The sequence below is a fragment of the Pseudorca crassidens genome, chromosome 9 (genome assembly GCF_039906515.1).
Source record: "Pseudorca crassidens isolate mPseCra1 chromosome 9, mPseCra1.hap1, whole genome shotgun sequence".
In the NCBI taxonomy this organism is placed as follows: Eukaryota; Metazoa; Chordata; class Mammalia; order Artiodactyla; family Delphinidae; genus Pseudorca; species Pseudorca crassidens.
The window spans coordinates 96,220,802-96,237,772 of record NC_090304.1 but is presented as its reverse complement, the minus strand read 5'-3'; the positions used below and the strand labels follow the sequence as shown (position 1 = coordinate 96,237,772).

At 54.4% G+C, this 16,971-nt stretch overlaps 1 protein-coding gene across 4 annotated transcripts; it reads right to left on the bottom strand.

Moving 5' to 3' along the window:
- Nucleotides 1–2,673: 2,673 nt before the first annotated feature.
- ABCG4 (ATP binding cassette subfamily G member 4) lies at nt 2,674–16,208 on the bottom strand. Of its 4 annotated transcripts, none has more exons than XM_067751287.1 (15): nt 15,912–16,208; nt 14,770–15,022; nt 10,425–10,542; nt 10,177–10,309; nt 9,994–10,044; nt 9,642–9,787; nt 8,355–8,478; nt 8,114–8,228; nt 7,777–7,919; nt 6,666–6,764; nt 6,272–6,440; nt 6,076–6,176; nt 4,899–5,057; nt 4,609–4,727; nt 2,674–4,458 (listed from the first exon to the last, which is right to left on the bottom strand). In XM_067751287.1, the coding sequence occupies exons 2-15, from the start codon at nt 15,005–15,007 to the stop codon at nt 4,233–4,235; spliced, it is 1,941 nt and encodes a 646-aa protein (XP_067607388.1). In that variant the 5' UTR covers nt 15,008–15,022; nt 15,912–16,208; the 3' UTR covers nt 2,674–4,232. The 4 variants fall into 4 exon arrangements, with proteins under 4 accessions (XP_067607388.1, XP_067607387.1, XP_067607389.1 ...); XM_067751286.1 differs by having other exon boundaries at nt 15,739–16,207; XM_067751288.1 differs by lacking the exon at nt 15,912–16,208 and adding an exon at nt 15,326–15,447.
- Nucleotides 16,209–16,971: the final 763 nt, after the last annotated feature.

Below are 16,971 nucleotides of genomic sequence, written 5' to 3'. Positions count from 1 at the left end.
TTTGCAGCAACATGGATGGACCTAGAGATTATCATACTAAGTGAAGTAAGTCAGACAGAGAAAGACAAATATCATATGATATTACTTATATGTGGAATCTAAAAAAATGATACCAATTAACTTATTTACAAAACAGAAATAGAATCATAGACATAGAAAACAAACTTATGGTTACCAAAAAGGATATGTTTGGAATTGGGCATTAACAGATATACACTACTACATATAAATTAGATAAACAACAAATAGCACAGGGAACTATATTCAATATCTTGTAATAACCTATAATGGAAAAGAATCTGAAAAAGAATATATATGTGTATATATATACATACAAGTATAACTGAATCACTCTGCTGTACACCTGAAACATCGTAAATCAACTATACTTCAATTAAAAAATAAAAATAGGGCTTCCCTGGTGACGCAGTGGTTGAGAGTCCACCTGCCGATGCAGGGGACACGGGTTCGTGCCCCGGTCCGGGAGGATCCCCATGCCGTGGAGCGGCTGGGCCCGTGAGCCATGGCCACTGAGCCTGCGCGTCCGGAGCCTGTGCTCCGCAACGGGAGAGGCCACAACAGTGAGAGGCCCGCGTACCGCAAAAATAAATAAAAAATTTAAAAAGCCAGAGAAGAGAAGGGCATTCCAGGCAGCACGGAAAAGAGCACATTTGATTTTAACAAAGATCTGAACGAGGAGTAGGATGGGGTGCGGGGAGAGGAGGTAGAGTAACGCTGTGAATGTGATCTTAGGGGTGACATTTCAGGCCTGGAGGACTCCTCTAGCTTCACTCCACTTACCTAGCCACGTGAGACTGACAGGCCCCTGGCTGCGTTACTGGACACAGCTCAGAGCAAGACATTCCCCTCCCCCACCCCTCAGCGGGCACGACAGCCATGTAGGTTTTATTAATAACATATAATTTGACTGGCCTCTTGCAGACAGAAGTACTGTGAGTCACACTGTGGGCATGTGCTCTGTCGTTGGACCTCAGGATGGGGCAGCAGGTGCTATAGAGCCACAGCACAGAGAAGGGCTTTGGTCATCTCTGCCCTCCAGCACCTTGCACAGACCCTGTCACAGAAGGCGGCTGCGTTGAAGGAAATAATCTCTGGGTCCAGGAAGTTCGGCATTCAGGGAGAGTGGGCCCATTTCAAAACATGCTTGGATGCCCCCCCTCTGCAGGTTACTGAGACCGGTGGGGGGAGAAATCGCAGGTGGTTCTCCGGGGCAAAGAGCACAGCATCTTGAGAGCTCGCTCAAGTCGCTTCTCCAAGCCTTGGTTTCCTTCTCTGTAAAAGGAGGAAATGATCATACTCATCCTAGTAGCCTCATGGGGGTGCTCCAAGAATCAAAAGAGCTTTCTTCCCAAATATGTGAGCCGCTCTACGAATGTTCTCGGGGCCTGAACGGCCCTTGCTGGCTCTGGAATGGCTGTTCATTTCCTTTAGCTCCAAGGGGAACTTACAGATGTGTGAACTTATAAATTTTACTCTTTGGGGAGTATTTTAAATTTCATCTTAAAAGAGAAAGAGTAAAAATGAAGAATCTTAAGAAAGACTATATAGTGGCAGAATTTTGTGCCCTCTGACTTTTAGGAGCCACGTATTGGTATCATTCCAGGGAGAAGGTGGCACCCAGAGTGCCCCCTCAAGCTAGCTAGAATTCCAGGAGCTAGGACTCAGACTTCCCACTTCCCATTCCCATGCCCCACTTCCCACCCGCCCGCTCCCACCCCCATAAGAAACAAAGTTAGTCCATCTCCAGGCAAGCAGCCATCCGGTCATAGATGGGGCCCTACCCTAGCCCGGGGCATAGCACAAGTAGGGTATTCCAGGCAGCCGGCAGGACTGATGGCAGCCCCTTCCTTTAGTCCCCAAGCTCAGGATCAGGAGGCAAGAGGGAGAGACAAGGTACTGCTTCTTGGGTCATCCTGCCACCAGCCCTCAAGACCTTCTGGACAATCGCCTACTCCAAATCTCAGGCTACCAGAGCCATTTGTAGTCCTGGTGGTTGACGGTTTGGCCATGGGAGTGTGGCTCGGTAGGAAAGAAGCGAGGAAGAAATGAGGAAAGTTGTGCTGAGCCCAGTGGGGTTCCTGCCACCCTCATCCTGGGGCTTAGGTCCCTGGGGCTTTCTGCTTCTCACTGCCTTCACAGCCCCTAACCTCCCCACTCCCCCATAGGCACAACTGGGGAACCAGGGCTCAGCGAGTTCTGAAAAGAGAGTCACATATCACTCAGGCAAGAATGCACCTATGCAACAGACACAGAGCCCCTGCACGCAGCTTGCAGATCCACCAGTAACAAGCATCTTGGGCCGAGGCCAAGGATGAGGAGTCCGAAGGCAGAAGACCTGGTTGTCAGAGCTGGTTCCCGCTTCCATTAGCTAAGGGTCCTTGGGCAAGTTACTTAATCCAAGTCTCAGTTCGCTCATCTGCAAAATGGATTGTCGTGAGAGATAATGCAGGGTTGACCTGACACTCCCTTGAGATAATGAACATAAGCATCTGTAAGACGTGAAGCTTGATACAAATATCCCATAAGATACACATTCACCAGCTTGACTTCCCATCCCCTGCCACAGCCTCCCTGAAGCTCATAGACTTCTTGCCAAGAGCTCTCACAGCCCGTGGTACCAGGTGCCAGACCCACGCACATTTACACACTGCATACTGTATAAATATAGGTTTTATTAATAATGGGTGAACTCCCACAAATACAACTGGCATCTCTGTGTGATGGGGAGAATCCGTGGCAGGGCAAGGAAGGTAGAGAGGTGTGTGTACAGGACAAAGGGGGGACAAGAGCCCTAGGGGAAGGTGAAATCAGAAGAAGAATGAGCCTGGACCCGCACCCCCAGGAAAGCCAGACATGTTCTAGGTGTGTCTGTCGCTCTGGTGCCGTGGGCATGCTGCTCTGGTGCCCAGGGCCCACCTTGGCTGATAGAAAGCAGGTGGAGAGACGCGGACAAGAGTTTGAATGAGCAGCAAGTGGCCATGGAAGGAGAGGGGGAGTGAGACCGCCAGCTTGACACACAAAAGAAGAGCCATGGGGTGGCAGCGGCCAAGTCCATCTTATGCTCATGCTTGTGCTCGTGTGGGCTCCTGAACTCCAGGGAGCTGGTGCCCTGTGCCACCCCTGGCTTGGGACGGAGGGAGGGAGGGAAGACTGGTGGGTAGACACCTGCAGATCCTGGAGACGCCCCGGGCAGCACCAGCCTCATCCTTAGAATCAACGCGGAATCCCCAGGAGGAGGTTGACACAGCCCTTCCCACAGCACCCACCGTCACCACCACCATCACTCTTCCTGTGAGCCACAGTGGGACAGAGAGTGTGTGTAGGGCTGAGATTGCCTGTTCGCATATATGTGCCTGTAACTCAGGAGAGGTGAGGGAGCATTGCGGGACCACGCGAGCAGCGAGAAAGGAGGCTTGGGTCTTCTCCCACTCACCCCCGAGAATAAAGTGCATTCTCCAGTTCCAGTGGCGGATGGGAGAGAAACACAGACATTATTGCAGAGGTGCCACAGGCCCGGCCCCCACCAGAGGTGACGGGGAGGAGTCCAGGGGACAGCCCACGGCGCCAGGCCTCTCCAATCCCCAGGATTGGGAGGGATGATCCAGACAGAAAACCCAGCTTCTGTCCCAACAGATTGTCCAAATCAGCCAGGGTCTAGGGGCAGGGAGAGGTGAGGAGGAGGAAGAGACTTCCAGAGTCCATCCCTGCTCCATTCCAACGTCCAAATGGGACATCCAGGGGACCCCACCAGGGCCCAGCCCTGGAACACCAACCTTATAACAGCCCAGTTTAGAAACACTTGTGTGGTGGGGACCCCCAGGGGGGCCACTTTGGTCAATTGTCAGGGGGCCTGGAGAGCCTGGGGCTCCCAGACAGACAACAGAGGAGGGGAGTTGTGGGGGCAGAAGGCGGGTGGCAGCCTCCCCGTGGTCTTTGCATGCAGATGTTGGAAAGAGGAGGGAGGAAGCTACAGACCTACAGATCGCATCAACTTGGGAAGACTCCTGGGCGTGGCGGGGAGGCCTGGCACCCCCAGCCCCAGGGCCACGGCTGGGAGCGCAGTCCAACAGCCAGCCTGTGGAGGATCTGAGAGAGGGGAGGACGGCTGCACCAGCAGCCAGGGCCCAAGTCTACAAGGTTAAAACAGTCCCAAAGGGCCGGGGCCAGGGGCTTCCTGCTGCAGGGGCTGGGGCGCAGGCCAGGGCAAAGCTCTATCTCTCTGACTTGACCCGGTAACGGAGCACAAGGTATGCCAGCAGCCGCAGGGCCAGAAAAAAGATGCCCAAGACCAGGAAGTCCATGTAGAGCTTGGCATCCTCCACATCTAGCGCTCGGAGGATGCTCTGTGGTTCCTGGAAAGGGCAGCGTTCCTCCAAGCAGGTCAGGTCTCCTCGCTCCATGCCATAGATGGTCAGAATCACACCCTCAAAGCCATACCTAGGCAAGCAAGGGCATCAGAGCGGGACACAGAGCACAGGGACCCTGCTCCCTGGGCAAACTGCTAGAGCCCAGGTGCAATCTCTCACGCTTGGGGCGTGGCCTCCTACAGGGAGGAGCAGGGGCAGATGGTGAGGAAGGGGCACCGACCTGACATAGGAGAGGTAGGAGCTCCATTGCAGGTAAGTGGGGATGGTTTTGAAGCTGACAAAGAAACCGGAGAACAAGAGGACAGGGATGGCGGTAACTGGGCCCACAAATGTGGCCACCTGGAGGGGAGGGAAGGCGACCGGGCCGTCACAGGGGTGATCTGGACAGACCCAGGACTGGGGTGGCCCCCAGGTTTCCCATAGATCCATCCCATTCCTTAGGCCAGCCCCTGATTCCTTCCAGCAGACTCCGTCCCCCCTCTTGGGGGTCGCCACCCACCAGCCCCTCACCTGTAGGGAGTTGGAGGCAGCTCCGATCAGCAGCCCCAAAGACTGGGCCACCAAGGCCGTGGCGGTGGCCAGGGCTGAGAAGAGCAGGAAGCGGCTGGTCTCAGCTGGCTGGCCTGTCATCCAGTACACGATGCTGCAGTACACCACCGGGCACACCACCTGGGGAGTGCGCACAGGGCTGGGCAGAGGCCAAGACCCTCCACTCCCCCCAGGCAGAACCTCCAGGACAGCAATTGCTAGAGCATCCGTGCCTGCTCCGGCCTCTGCACTCCTGTTAACGCAGTCGCGTGAACTTGACACATCCCCTTCCACCCCGGCTCTGAGAACCTCATTCATCCTCCAGTCTCACCTCTTCCATCAGGCCCGCTCGGACCCGTTCAGGCACGGCGACTTCTCTGAAGGTCCTTCCCATCTGGACCAGCATATTCCTTATATTGTTAACTAATTAACTGTATATATGAGAGGGTTTTGTTCCCCTGGATGCCATCAACTCCTGGAGGACAGGGACCGAGCCTACCACGTACAGTAGGGCAAGTTCTTCCCTGCACAAGGCACCCAACCAAGAGGCAACCAGAGGTGGAGCTGAGCTCTTCTCACCCTAGCAGAGTGCAGCCTCCACCCTGAGGAAGGGACACGTTTTCTAACTTGCTTAAAGGTGCCCTACGGGTTATTGGTGGCCCTGGTGCTTGGAACAGGGTAGTGGAAGTACTTTACATGTATTAACTCATTTCCTTCTCATAAACAATCCCGAGGTAGATACTATCATCATTCCATTTTATAGATGAGACACTAAAGCAAAGAGTGATTAGGTGACTTGCCCAATGTCTCACAGCTAACGAGGAGCAGTACGGCTCCAGAGCCCACGCTATTCTCTACTGCCTCGAATAAGATTCACAGAGTCATTTGTAGGGCTGTTATTTTCATCATTTTCTGTTTGTCCTCTCTTATTCTCACCGGAACATAAGTTCCACAAGGTCAGGACTACTTCCATCATGTTTGTTGCTATATCCCTAGTGCCTGGCATGGAGCCTGGTGCATGGTGGGTGCTCACCACCTGTTGCTAAGTGAGAAGAAGTCAAGGAAAGGATGGCAGGTAACAAGGTTAAGGGAGGCAAGCAAGCAAGGATGGAAGGAGCAAGACAGGAGGGAGGCAGTGGCGGGGGAGGAAGAGGCTCACCTGGAAGGGCACATCGGCCATGGTCTTGGCCAGGTAATACGCTTTGAGGCTGTACCAGTAGTTGAGATGCTCCCTCATGAAGACGGCCATCTCTAAGGGGACTGAGGACACAGGCTGATTAGGCACAGCTGTCCAGCACCCTGGCCTTACCCAGTGCCTCCCACTCCCGTCCCACGCCCAGGGCAGCTTGGCTCACAGGTGAGCACAGTTGGCATCAGGGCGGCAAACATGAGGAAGAGCATGGAGAAGAAGAGGCAGCCCGTGTTGTTGAAGACCTTGCTGGCATCGTCACCGATGTGCAGGTAGAGGAGACCAATAAGCACGCCGATCACCACATGGGACATAAACCGCAGGTGGGTCAGGACCTGTGTGAGGGGTGATGACGAGGAGTGGGGATGGATCACAGGCTAGGGGTGGGCAGGTCACACTTGGGTAGGAATGTGGGTGTGCCCTCACAAGCACAGGGACCCACGGGGGCATTAGGGGGAGCTGCTGGGGGAGGGGCCCCATCACCATCCCAGCTGCTGGGATCATACACCCCACAAGGCCAGGCTTATGCCAGCCTCCCCTCCCCCAACCTGATGTCTCACCGTGTCCCTGAGGATGGACAAGAAGGTCCTCTTGAAGAGGATGCAGAACTGTGTGAGGGTGCTGGTGGCAAACGTGTGGCTTTCAATGGGATCCACTTCCTGGAGGGAGGACACTGGATCAGGTGAGCCTGCCCTACCCCCCACCACGCACCCAGCTCAGCTGGTGGGAAAACTCTTGAGCCCGTCCCTGGGGCAAGGGTCCTCCAGAATTCTCCACCATTGAGTTGGGTACCTGGAAGCTGGCCGTAGCGGTATGAATCAGAGTGGGATTCAGAGAGAGACACAAAGAGGGAGAAAAAACTTGGGAGGGAGGAGATAGAAAGGAGTTAAGGACACCCATGGGGGCTACTAATAGATCAGTCACTTCTCTTTATTTATTTTATTCATTTATTTATTTTTTTGGCCGCACTGTGCAGCTTACTGGCCGACCAGGGATCGAACCCACACCCTCGGCAGTGAAATCACAGAGTCCTAACCACTGGACCACCAGGGAATTCCCCAGTCACTACTCTTTAATCCATTGAAAACATTTACCCTAAGGGTATAATACCTTTATGCCACCAGTTTCACAATATTATTAACAATGATAATAATGATGACAAGAAAAAATAATGATGACAACAGCAACAATAACCCTCCCAGTCTTCCAGGGTTATAGTATCTCATTTAAGGAAAAGAGCTGGCATGGAATGAACACCAACTGTACCAGCTACGGTGCGAAGAGCTTTGTGTGATGATCTAATCAGTCCCCCCAATAACCCTGTGAAATAAGTATCATCACCTCCAAGTTAGTGATGATAGTAAACCACACTGGTCACGCGGCCAGAGAAGCTTCAGTCTTGCTTACCAGGTGGCACTAAGGACAACGTGCTACAGATGCTCAGTAAGAATTTGTTGAACAAATAAATGAATGAGAAAGTCAAAGCTCAGAGGGGTTAAGTAATGTGCCCAAAGTCACACAGCTAATAGCAGGTCTATTCCAAGTCCTGGGTTCTTTCTAAGTATCCAGTGGTTGTGATGCCTCTGGGGCATGTCCTCTCTGGCAGGGCCATGTCCAAAGTCCTCTCTCTCCTCCCCCACTCTGCACTCTGCCCTCTCCACCCCTACTCACCGGAGGGCAAGGGGGACAGGGGGCAGGGACCTCATTCTTCTCAGGGCTGCTCTTCTTCTCTGCCATGGCACAGAGCCCATTCTGCACAGCCCTGAACAGCAGGGGATTCAGGTCTCCGTACTCGCCAGAGGCCACCTCGATGACTGGGGGACACAGAGGGGTGTGCTCAGCTAAGATCTATCCTTGCTTCCCAAGGGCAAGCCAGCCCTTCCTAGGGTGTGCACGGAAGGCAGGCGACAGTGAGATCTCTGCCCCTGGGAGGCCCAAATGCATGATCTGAACCCCCAGGTTTGGCCCGCCACCATAACCCAGCCCCTACCAACAGGCCCCCACTCACTGAAGTCAGCTGGGTTGTGGTAGGTGGGGCAGTGCAGGCCGAGCCCCTTCAGATAGGGGATCAGGTTGGTGACCACACCCTTGAAGATGCACTGACCCTGGCTCAGGATGTAGAGCTGAGGCAGAAAGAGAAGGACGAGGAAAACACCACGAGCGGGTCAGGCAGGTCCCACGACACCTCTACGGACCCCTTCCCTCTCCCTATCGCAGGCCGGTCACCTTTGAGTCCTAGAGACCCTCACCTTGTCAAACATCTCAAAGAGCTTGGCACTGGGCTGGTGGATGGTGCAGATGATAGTACGGCCCCCCTGGGCCAGAGACTTCATGAGGGACACCACTTGGAAACAGGAAGCGCTGTCCAGACCACTGTCCAGAGAGAGGCCACCAGGGGGCGGGGTGAGGTGGGCAGAGACAAGGGAAGGGACTGTTTGGGTGGGGCAGCTGCTATGAGGGCGAGGGAGCTGGCAGGAAGGGGGTCACCCTGGCCATCGCTTTATCCCATCCACACTGTACGATTCAGGCATTTGGAGGTACCAAGAAGCCCAGAGTACTGTTAGGTGTAACAAGCTATTATTAAGCACCTGTTGAATGCCAGGCACTGGGATTACAAAGATGAATAAATAAGACATAGACTCTGGTTGGGAGGGAGAGAGAGAGAAACACACAGATCATTTGAGGTAATGTGCACCATGCCGTAGAAACACGGGGTGCAGTGGGGGGAGGATTCAGCTCTGTTGTACAAAGGTGTCGGAGGGGAGTCGGAAAAGGTTCCTGAGTGAGTCTGGCAGAAGAAAGAGCGAAGCCAGGTGAGGGAGGGAGGAAGGGCAGGTGTGGTGGTGAAGGGCATTCCAGGCAGAAGACACAGCATGTGCAAAGCTCAGAGGCATGAAACACATGGCTGGGCTAAGAGAATTATAAGTGATTCAGTATTATTAGAGCATGAAATACAAGACAGTGTGAAGCAAGATGTGAGGCCAGAGAAATAGGTTCAGACCAGGACCTTGTAAGTCCTCTGACTTCATTCTGAGGGCAAATGGGAATCACTGCATATTTTTAAGCAGGGGAGTGAGTATTGCCAGACTCTTCTTTTAGAAAGTTCACTCTGGTTGCAGTTTGGAAGAAGGGTGGGCTGGGAGAGACTGGAGATGAGGAGATAGGAGTCTATTGCAGAAATGCAGGCAAGAGTTGATGATGTCCTGAATTTAAGCACTGGCACTAAGAATGGGGGTGGGGCGAATCTGAGAGATGGGAAAAGAGCGCAGAAAAAGCAGGACTTGGCGATTGATTGGCTGTGGGGGAGAGAAGGAGCAGGCGAGGCGACATCTGTCAAGGAGGACATCGGGATTTCTGCTAGGGTGAAGGATGGGGCTGCTATGGCAACAGGACTGGCAGGGGTGGAGCCCTTCTCTGGTCCCAGGAGGCTGCAAACACATGCTCTTGTCTCCAGCAGTGGAGCAGATGCAGCCTCTAGCCCTGGCTCTGGGCTGAGGGGAGGAGGCATCCTGGTGGGAGAGGAGCGGGAGAGATACCTGGTGGGCTCATCAAAGAACATGACAGGTGGGTTGTTGACCAGCTCCAGGGCGATGGCCAGGCGCTTCCTCTGCCCTCCGGAGAGTAGGGCTGTCCTCGTGTGGGAGCAGGACATCAGGCCCAGTGCTGTCAGGATCTCTGTCACCTGGCCCGGCCGCCCACCCACCCCAGGTCAGCTTCAGAGTCTCTGCTTCCCCCAGCACCACCCCAATTTAAGTAAGCATCTCCCTGAAGTGCGATGTCCCAGCCTTGGCCACCCCTCTCCTACCACCCAACTCGGGGGCCCCAGAACTCAGCAGCACTGAAAAGGGCAGCTGTCCCATCCCCCTCCCCCCACCCTCCCCCACTCACCAGCTCCTTCTTCACCTCCTGCTTCTCACTTAGCTTCAGGTTAGCAGAGACCTGGGGCCCAGAGAGAAGGCGGATCAGATATGTGTGGGAGGGGGCACAGGCTTGACCCCTTAGCCAATGGGAAGGACGGGGACAGCAGATAAAGGGAGAACTAGAAGGAGGGGCTGGCCACCCTGCTCTCACCATCATGGCCTCCAACACTGTGAGGTGTGGCAGCAGCATGTCGTCCTGCATGATGTAACAGGACATCTTTCGGAAGGTCCTCAGTTCCCTCGGCCTCCCGTTGACCAGGATCTGCCCCTTCATTCCAGACTCCCTGAAGGAACGTTGGTTGGGGATGGGGCTCAGCGTCACTTCAGAACAACTTCTGTGCTCCCCAGGGGACCCCTCTGCCTGGTCCTGCCCCCACTCTACCCCAGCCTTGTCCTCACCTGTATCCTGCCAAGATGTTCATGAACGTGGACTTGCCAGCCCCTGAGGGGCCCATGATGCCAATCAGCTCCCGGCGGCAGAATTTACCTGATAGGCACTTAAGGAGAGTCTTATAACCTGCAGTGAGGGAGGGAGGAACTTTTGATCAGGGCTACAGTGAACAGAGACACCCCAAACTCTTAGGAGCCATGGCTGTCAGTGAAATAGGCAGTCCCTGCTCACTGTGAATTGGTTAGGATGGAGGAGAGACCCTCAGAGCCCCAACAATAACCTATACCCTCTCATCTCGTCCCCCTAGAAACGACCACTACTAATGTCAAAGTACCCAAGGTGACAATGTTCTTCTTCTTTTTTTTTAATTAATTAATTTATTTATTTTGGGCTGCATTGGGTCTTTGTTGCTGCGCGCGGGCTTTCTGTAGTTGCGGCGAGCGGGGGGCTACTCTTCGTTGCGGTGCGCAGGCTTCTCATCGCGATGGCTTCTCTTGTAGCGGAGCACAAACTCTAGGTACGCGGGCTTCAGTAGTTGTGGCTCACGGGCTCTAGAGCGCAGGCTCAGTAGTTGTGGCGCACGGGCTTAGTTGCTCCGCGGCATGTGGGATCCTCCCGGACCAGGGCTTGAACCCTTGTCCCCTGCACTGGCAGCCGGATTCTTAACCATTGTGCCACCAGGGAAGCCCGGCAGTGCTCTTCTGAAGGTCGTGGGAAAACCTCCACATCTGACGGATGGGCGTGGAGAGGAGATCAAAGTTACAGTAGACTCTACTCTTCTGCAAACACAGCGGCCACTCGCTCATCCCCTCCAGGAAGGCTTTCCCAGCGATCCAGCCTGAGCTGGCTGGCTGTCCTCTGCACTCCCACAGCACTTCTCATATGTCAACACGTTTGTTACTTCATGTGCCTGCCCCTCATTCCCCTCCTCCAGCCTCTTAGTCAGTGAGCTCCTTGGGGGAAGGGTCTGTGTCTTTCTCATCTTTGTAACCTTAGCAGACTGGCTGGCACATACTAGATGCCCAGTAAGTGTTGGTTCTATGAGTGTGTGTTCTCAGAGCCTTGGCCTCATTCTAAAAAGCCTTCTTCGGGGTGCTCTCTCTGCCCACCAGGCTTGTCTCTGCAGACCCTAACATGGCCCAGTAAAGTCTCACCGTTCATTCACTCACTGGGAGGCAGCATATGCATTAAGAGAACCAGTTTGGAGTCGGGTGGATCTACGTTCAAATTCTGGCTCCACACTTACCAGCTGTGTGACCTTGGGCAAGTTGCTTAACCTCTCTGAGCTCCAGGTCCCTCATCTGTAAAATGAGGATGATAATACCTATCTCATAGGGTTGCTATAAGGATTCAATGAGATAATATATGTAAAGCATATGACACAGTGCTTGGCACATAGAGCCCATTAAAAACAAGTGACATTTTATAATTAATCCCATTTGGCAAGCGCTTATTGATATATACTACATTCCAAGCTCTGTACCAGACAGTGCACCAAAAGAATGAGGAAGACATAGTTCCTGCACTCAAGATGGTGATAGTCTAGGTTAAAAAGATGGACAAGAAACCATCTATGGATCTGAAGAAAGATAAAATAAGGGTTATAACAGAAGTACAAATCATGTGCAATGAGAATGCAGAAAATGGAATTGATGAGGGTGGAAGGGCAAGGGGAAAATCAGGAGTGGCTTCATGGAAGAGGTGGCATTTGAGCTAAGTCTTGAAGGATGAACAGCATTTCAAAATGGAAAAGGAAGGCAGAGGCTCTCCAGGCTTTGGGAGGAAAAGCTCTGCTATACAACAGCATATATGTAATACAATCCAGGGAACAAAGGGCAGAGACTCCATGGAGTCAACTGGTGAGACAAGTGGGTGGAGAGGAATGAAGCCAAGGAGGCTGGCCTTGCCTGCTGTGCTTGCAGACCTGCCTCAGTGAGGCGGAAACACCAATCCCCTACCAGGTACTTTGCTCACTACCACCCTCCTCCCACCCGTACGGAGCCCAATTCCCTCTCCATTCTACCTCCTTAGCAGAGGCAGTGAAGGGATGTGATCTTTCACCCTCCCTCCACAGAACCCAGCCGTCCCTCTGGACATATCCGGTCAGACAGGGGATCAGCTGCTGCCCACTCTGGGATCCTGATCACACCAAATGCCCGTATGGTGCTTTCCAGTTTACAAAGCTCATTGCCTCAGTCACTGCTGTAGCAACATGGATGAGGCAACTGGGGCCCAGAGACATCCAGTGACTTACCCAAGGTCACACACACAGCAAGTTCTTTACTGGGAGAGGGGAAATCATGGATTCCGACCCTCTGCCTCATTCATCATCACCGTCAATTAGGAAGACGTGTGGTTGTGTGTGCCAGTGTATGCCTTTCAGAGCTACTCACAGGAAGCAATTTCTTTTGCAGGGGAAGAAATTGACAGTGATGACCCCTCCCTTCATTTAATCCCCACCAAGCACTCGATTGAACACTATTGCCGAATTCAAGTATCACCCTATGCTTGCCTTTCACAAAGCATTTTCACAGCTAACATCTCAGCTGAGCCGCACAACAAGCCTGTGTGGTGGGTATTCTTATCATCCCTGTTTACAGATGAGGAAAGTAAGGCCAAGAGAGGGTAAGCAGCCTGCCCAAAGTCACACAGCTTACAAGTGGCTAGGAACCCATGTCTTGGGACTCCTGCTGGACCACAACTGCTCAGCATGGGAGGGGCCTGCCATGCCTTCAGGATGGAGACCCACCACAGTTCTAGGTCTGCCTCAGTCAGTAACTCTCTTCACAATTTTATGAAGTCAATCCTTCAGGGCCTCCATTTCCTCATCTATAAAATAAGGATAGTATATCTCCTCCCAAGGACATAATAAGGTTACTATGAATAATAAGTAAGATAATTAATAATAATTAATAGAAAAGGGTTTTAAAAATCAAGAAATGTCCTTTGTAATTAGGAGAGGTGAGTGACAAATCCTTACGTGGGAAAGACAGAAATCTCCCTCTCTCCACGCCCCTTGCTCTTTTTCCTCTCTGCCTACCTCTGATTGCCTTCTGTCCTCCAGAGAAGGGGACAGGGATTCAAGTGAAAAGAGAAGGCAGAAAGGGGAGGACAGAGGGCAGAGAAAGGGGCAAGGGATGGACAAGACGGCAAAATGGCCAGTAAAGCAGAATGGGGCTGGCAAGGACAAAGCAGGGAAGGACCTGGTCAGGGGTGCCCATTTGTTGTGGCTGGTGGCTTGAAGCAAGAGAGCTGGCCCATCTAGACACATTTCTTTTGTATCTTCATTTCTCCTTAAAACTGTGAGGGCTAGGAAAATAACAACTACCTCCTCATTGGGCCGAGAGGCTGCTTAGGGTTAAGGTGCTGAGCACGGAGCCCGGATACCTCAGTTTCCAGTGGTTCAAGCCCTGTGACCTTTTGGTCCCTCATGGGAGTGAGGGTAGGGAGTGCAGAGAGAGCTCAGGCTCAGCCCTGCTCTGAAGCACCCCAAACATTTCTTAAACCTCAGAGAACAATGTCCCAGCTCCACCTCTGATCCACACCCGGGCTCTGGAGAAAACCCCAGCTTCCCTATTCCCAGCTCAACCTGCCCAGGGCAGGGAGGGTGGGGTGGGGGGCAAAAGCTGCAAGGGATGCAGGAGATGCTTAGGGTTCAAAGGAACTCAGAGCCCCAGCCAGACCTTACCCCACTGTCCTAATGGGAGAAACAAGGAGGAGATGGGAATGCTTAACAGGGAAGTTAAGAGAGAGAAAGGAACGCTGCATGGAGAGTTGGAAAACCTGGCTTCTGGTCCCAAGTCTGCCACTTATTAGCTGTGTGACATTGGTCAAGTTACTCAACTTCTCTGGGCCTCAGTTTCCTTATTACTAATACATGGATGTCATCTATCCTGTCAAGCCTTCACCTTCCATGTCTCGGAGGACTTTGGCAAGAACGAAGTAAGAAGACAGGAATGAGAACATCTTTTAAAATTAGCAGAGCTCTGTAGGTCCAAGGATTTTTGCTAACCACTGAGGACAACCCCTGCAGCACAGCCCCTACTTTCTCATATCAGCCCTCAGAGGCAGGAGCTCTACCTGAAACAACGAAGGAAAACTCCTCATGGACCAGAGGTGATAGTGTCAACTTGGAAGAGGAAATAATCAATTGAACCTAGTGTCCCATGGTGCTTACAGGTGTAGGGGGAGTGCAGACCCCCGGCACCTCAACTGTGTGCACAGTGAATGAGGTGCATAGATTTTAGTGGACCCGCTCCTGCCGGATTTGCAGATGAGGGGACATCCAGGCCTCATGCTCCCAAAGGGGCAACTCATGGGGGCTCACAACTCCCCATCAGGCTGCTCCCTTACCCCGTTTGCGCCAGCAGGGTCCCTCCCTCACGGAATAGGACAGCTCCACAAACTCGATGTCCACGGCTGAGCGCTTGGGTAGGTGGGAGAAGCGCTGGGCTTCGGTGATGTGGTTCTCCACCTTCTTCAGGTGTGTGGTCAGCATAGGGGGCTCCGCCCCATCCTCCAGAGCCACGGCCATGGCCACAGCCCCAGGTCCTAGTCCACAGCCCACGGCCTCCAGCGCCTTCTCCGCCATCACGCCGCCGCCGGCCTGCAGGGAGAGGGCCTGCTCAGTTTGGGGCAGACCCCGATCCCTGGCTCAGAGCTCCTTTGCTTTCTAATGTGCCCTCGCCCCCACTCCCCACCTCCTTCTCAGAGTAGACCAGCTACTGGGAGCAGCCCACATCCCACCGCCAGAGCATCTGCCCTCCCCCAACCACCACTCCCCGCGCAGCAAAGATCAGTCCCGACCTCTCCTCGGTCCCGGGCAGCCCCAGCCCTAGCCTGGCCCCAGCTCGGCCCCTCGAAGCCCGCACCCGCTCCCTCCTCCCCACGGAGGCTCTAATCTCCTTACCCCGCAGGCCAGCAGCCCCAGGGGACTGGATGGGGGGTGGGTGGGAAGGGGCGGCTGGCGGAGACTGCAGGCTAGGAGGTCAGGGTAGCAGGGTGAGCACAGGGTGGACCAGGAGAAGGCGGAGGAAGAGGAGGCTCTGGGCCTCCCGCTGCGTTCCCTCCCCATCCCTGGGCGAGACGCCCTGGCTAGCCCCTCCCGCCTGCGCCCCTCGGTCCGCGCGCCCTGGGCTCTCCCCAGAGATGGGCGCACCACCGGGACTCAAAATCCCCACTGCCAACTAAGCCCCCCATGGCGGGCTCATCCCCCTCCCATCTTCCGCAAGCCTGGTCACCTTGAGGTGCCCCCGGGCCGGTGCGGAGCCGAGATGCTTAGCGCTGCCGCGGGCGGAGGATGGAGACTCCAGGCCCTCTTACCTGCCTTCGGCTGCGGCACCAGCGTCCCGGCTCCCGGTCCCGGCGGCCGGGCCGGGCCGGGGCCGGGCCGGGGCGGGCGACAGGGGAGGGCTCGGGCCTCAGGTCTGAAGAGAGATGACAGGGTTGGGGAGGGGCGACAGGGGCGCGCCCCTACTCAGCTTGGCCGCGCACACCTGGTTCCTTGAGCCCGATCCTCGGTGCCTTGTCCTCCCGAACCCGCCGGGCGACTGCGCTCTCCTCCAAGCTGCTGCTCGCCCTTCCCGCTGTTCTTAAAGAGCCCGCGCCGCCCCGCAGCCCGCGGGGGGCGAGGACGGCGAAGGGGAGCGACGCGTCGGCGACGTGGGGTGCCGCAGCGAGTGCAGTTGTGGACCCGGGACTGGGGAATTGGTAGCGAAGGGCCGACTTGGTGGCACTGAGGAAGGGAGAGCTGAAGTCACTCAGTGGGGACACGTCCCTGGATTACAGACTATACAACGGTGGTGGCGGAGGGGGAGGGGAATTGGGGGTGCAGATTCCGTCACTCTCAAGGGATTGTGGAGCTGTCAGCCTGTCTGCACCACCACCACCACCCCCATTAATTTCCCTCAGTTCTGGCCCTTGAGCTCAGGCATCCCCTGGGAATCCCCAAACTAGATAAAAATGCTTTGAAAGCAAGAATCGTGGGACATCCTCCCTCCCCCCACCCCTCCCCCGCCTACCCTTTCCCTCTCTAAGGGCGAGGAGACTAGTTAAAAAGAGACAGAGCGTGGCTGCTTTGGGAGAGCTTGCAGGTAGCTCCAAGGTTAAACTGGTACCCAGAGCTCAGCCTGCTCCAACTGTAGAAATGTTTATGCTCCCAGGCAAATTCAGGCCTTTAAGACAGGCATTGCCTGATGCTGGGGGCACATGTGTGCCAGGGCGTGCACAGGGCTCACAGAACACTGTCTTTGGCGTCTTCTCACATACGTGTGCATTCTCTCCCTCACCCGACAAGCCTTCAAAAGTGCCCAGAGCACTCTCGGGGTTTTCCCCTGCTCCGCGCCTTCCTCAGGCAACTCCTCTTGGCCCCCGCCTGCCCCCGCCCCAGTCTTCAAGGGGTAAGTAGGTTAACCAGCAGAGACACGTGACCTGAGCTTTTAAATTCCCACCTGTCCCACAGCAGAGACGGATGGGAGGGGAGGCTGCTGGTACTGCTGCTGTAGCTGAGGCTTCTCCTTGCTGCAGCAGACGAGAGGTTACTAGCAGTCAAACCTC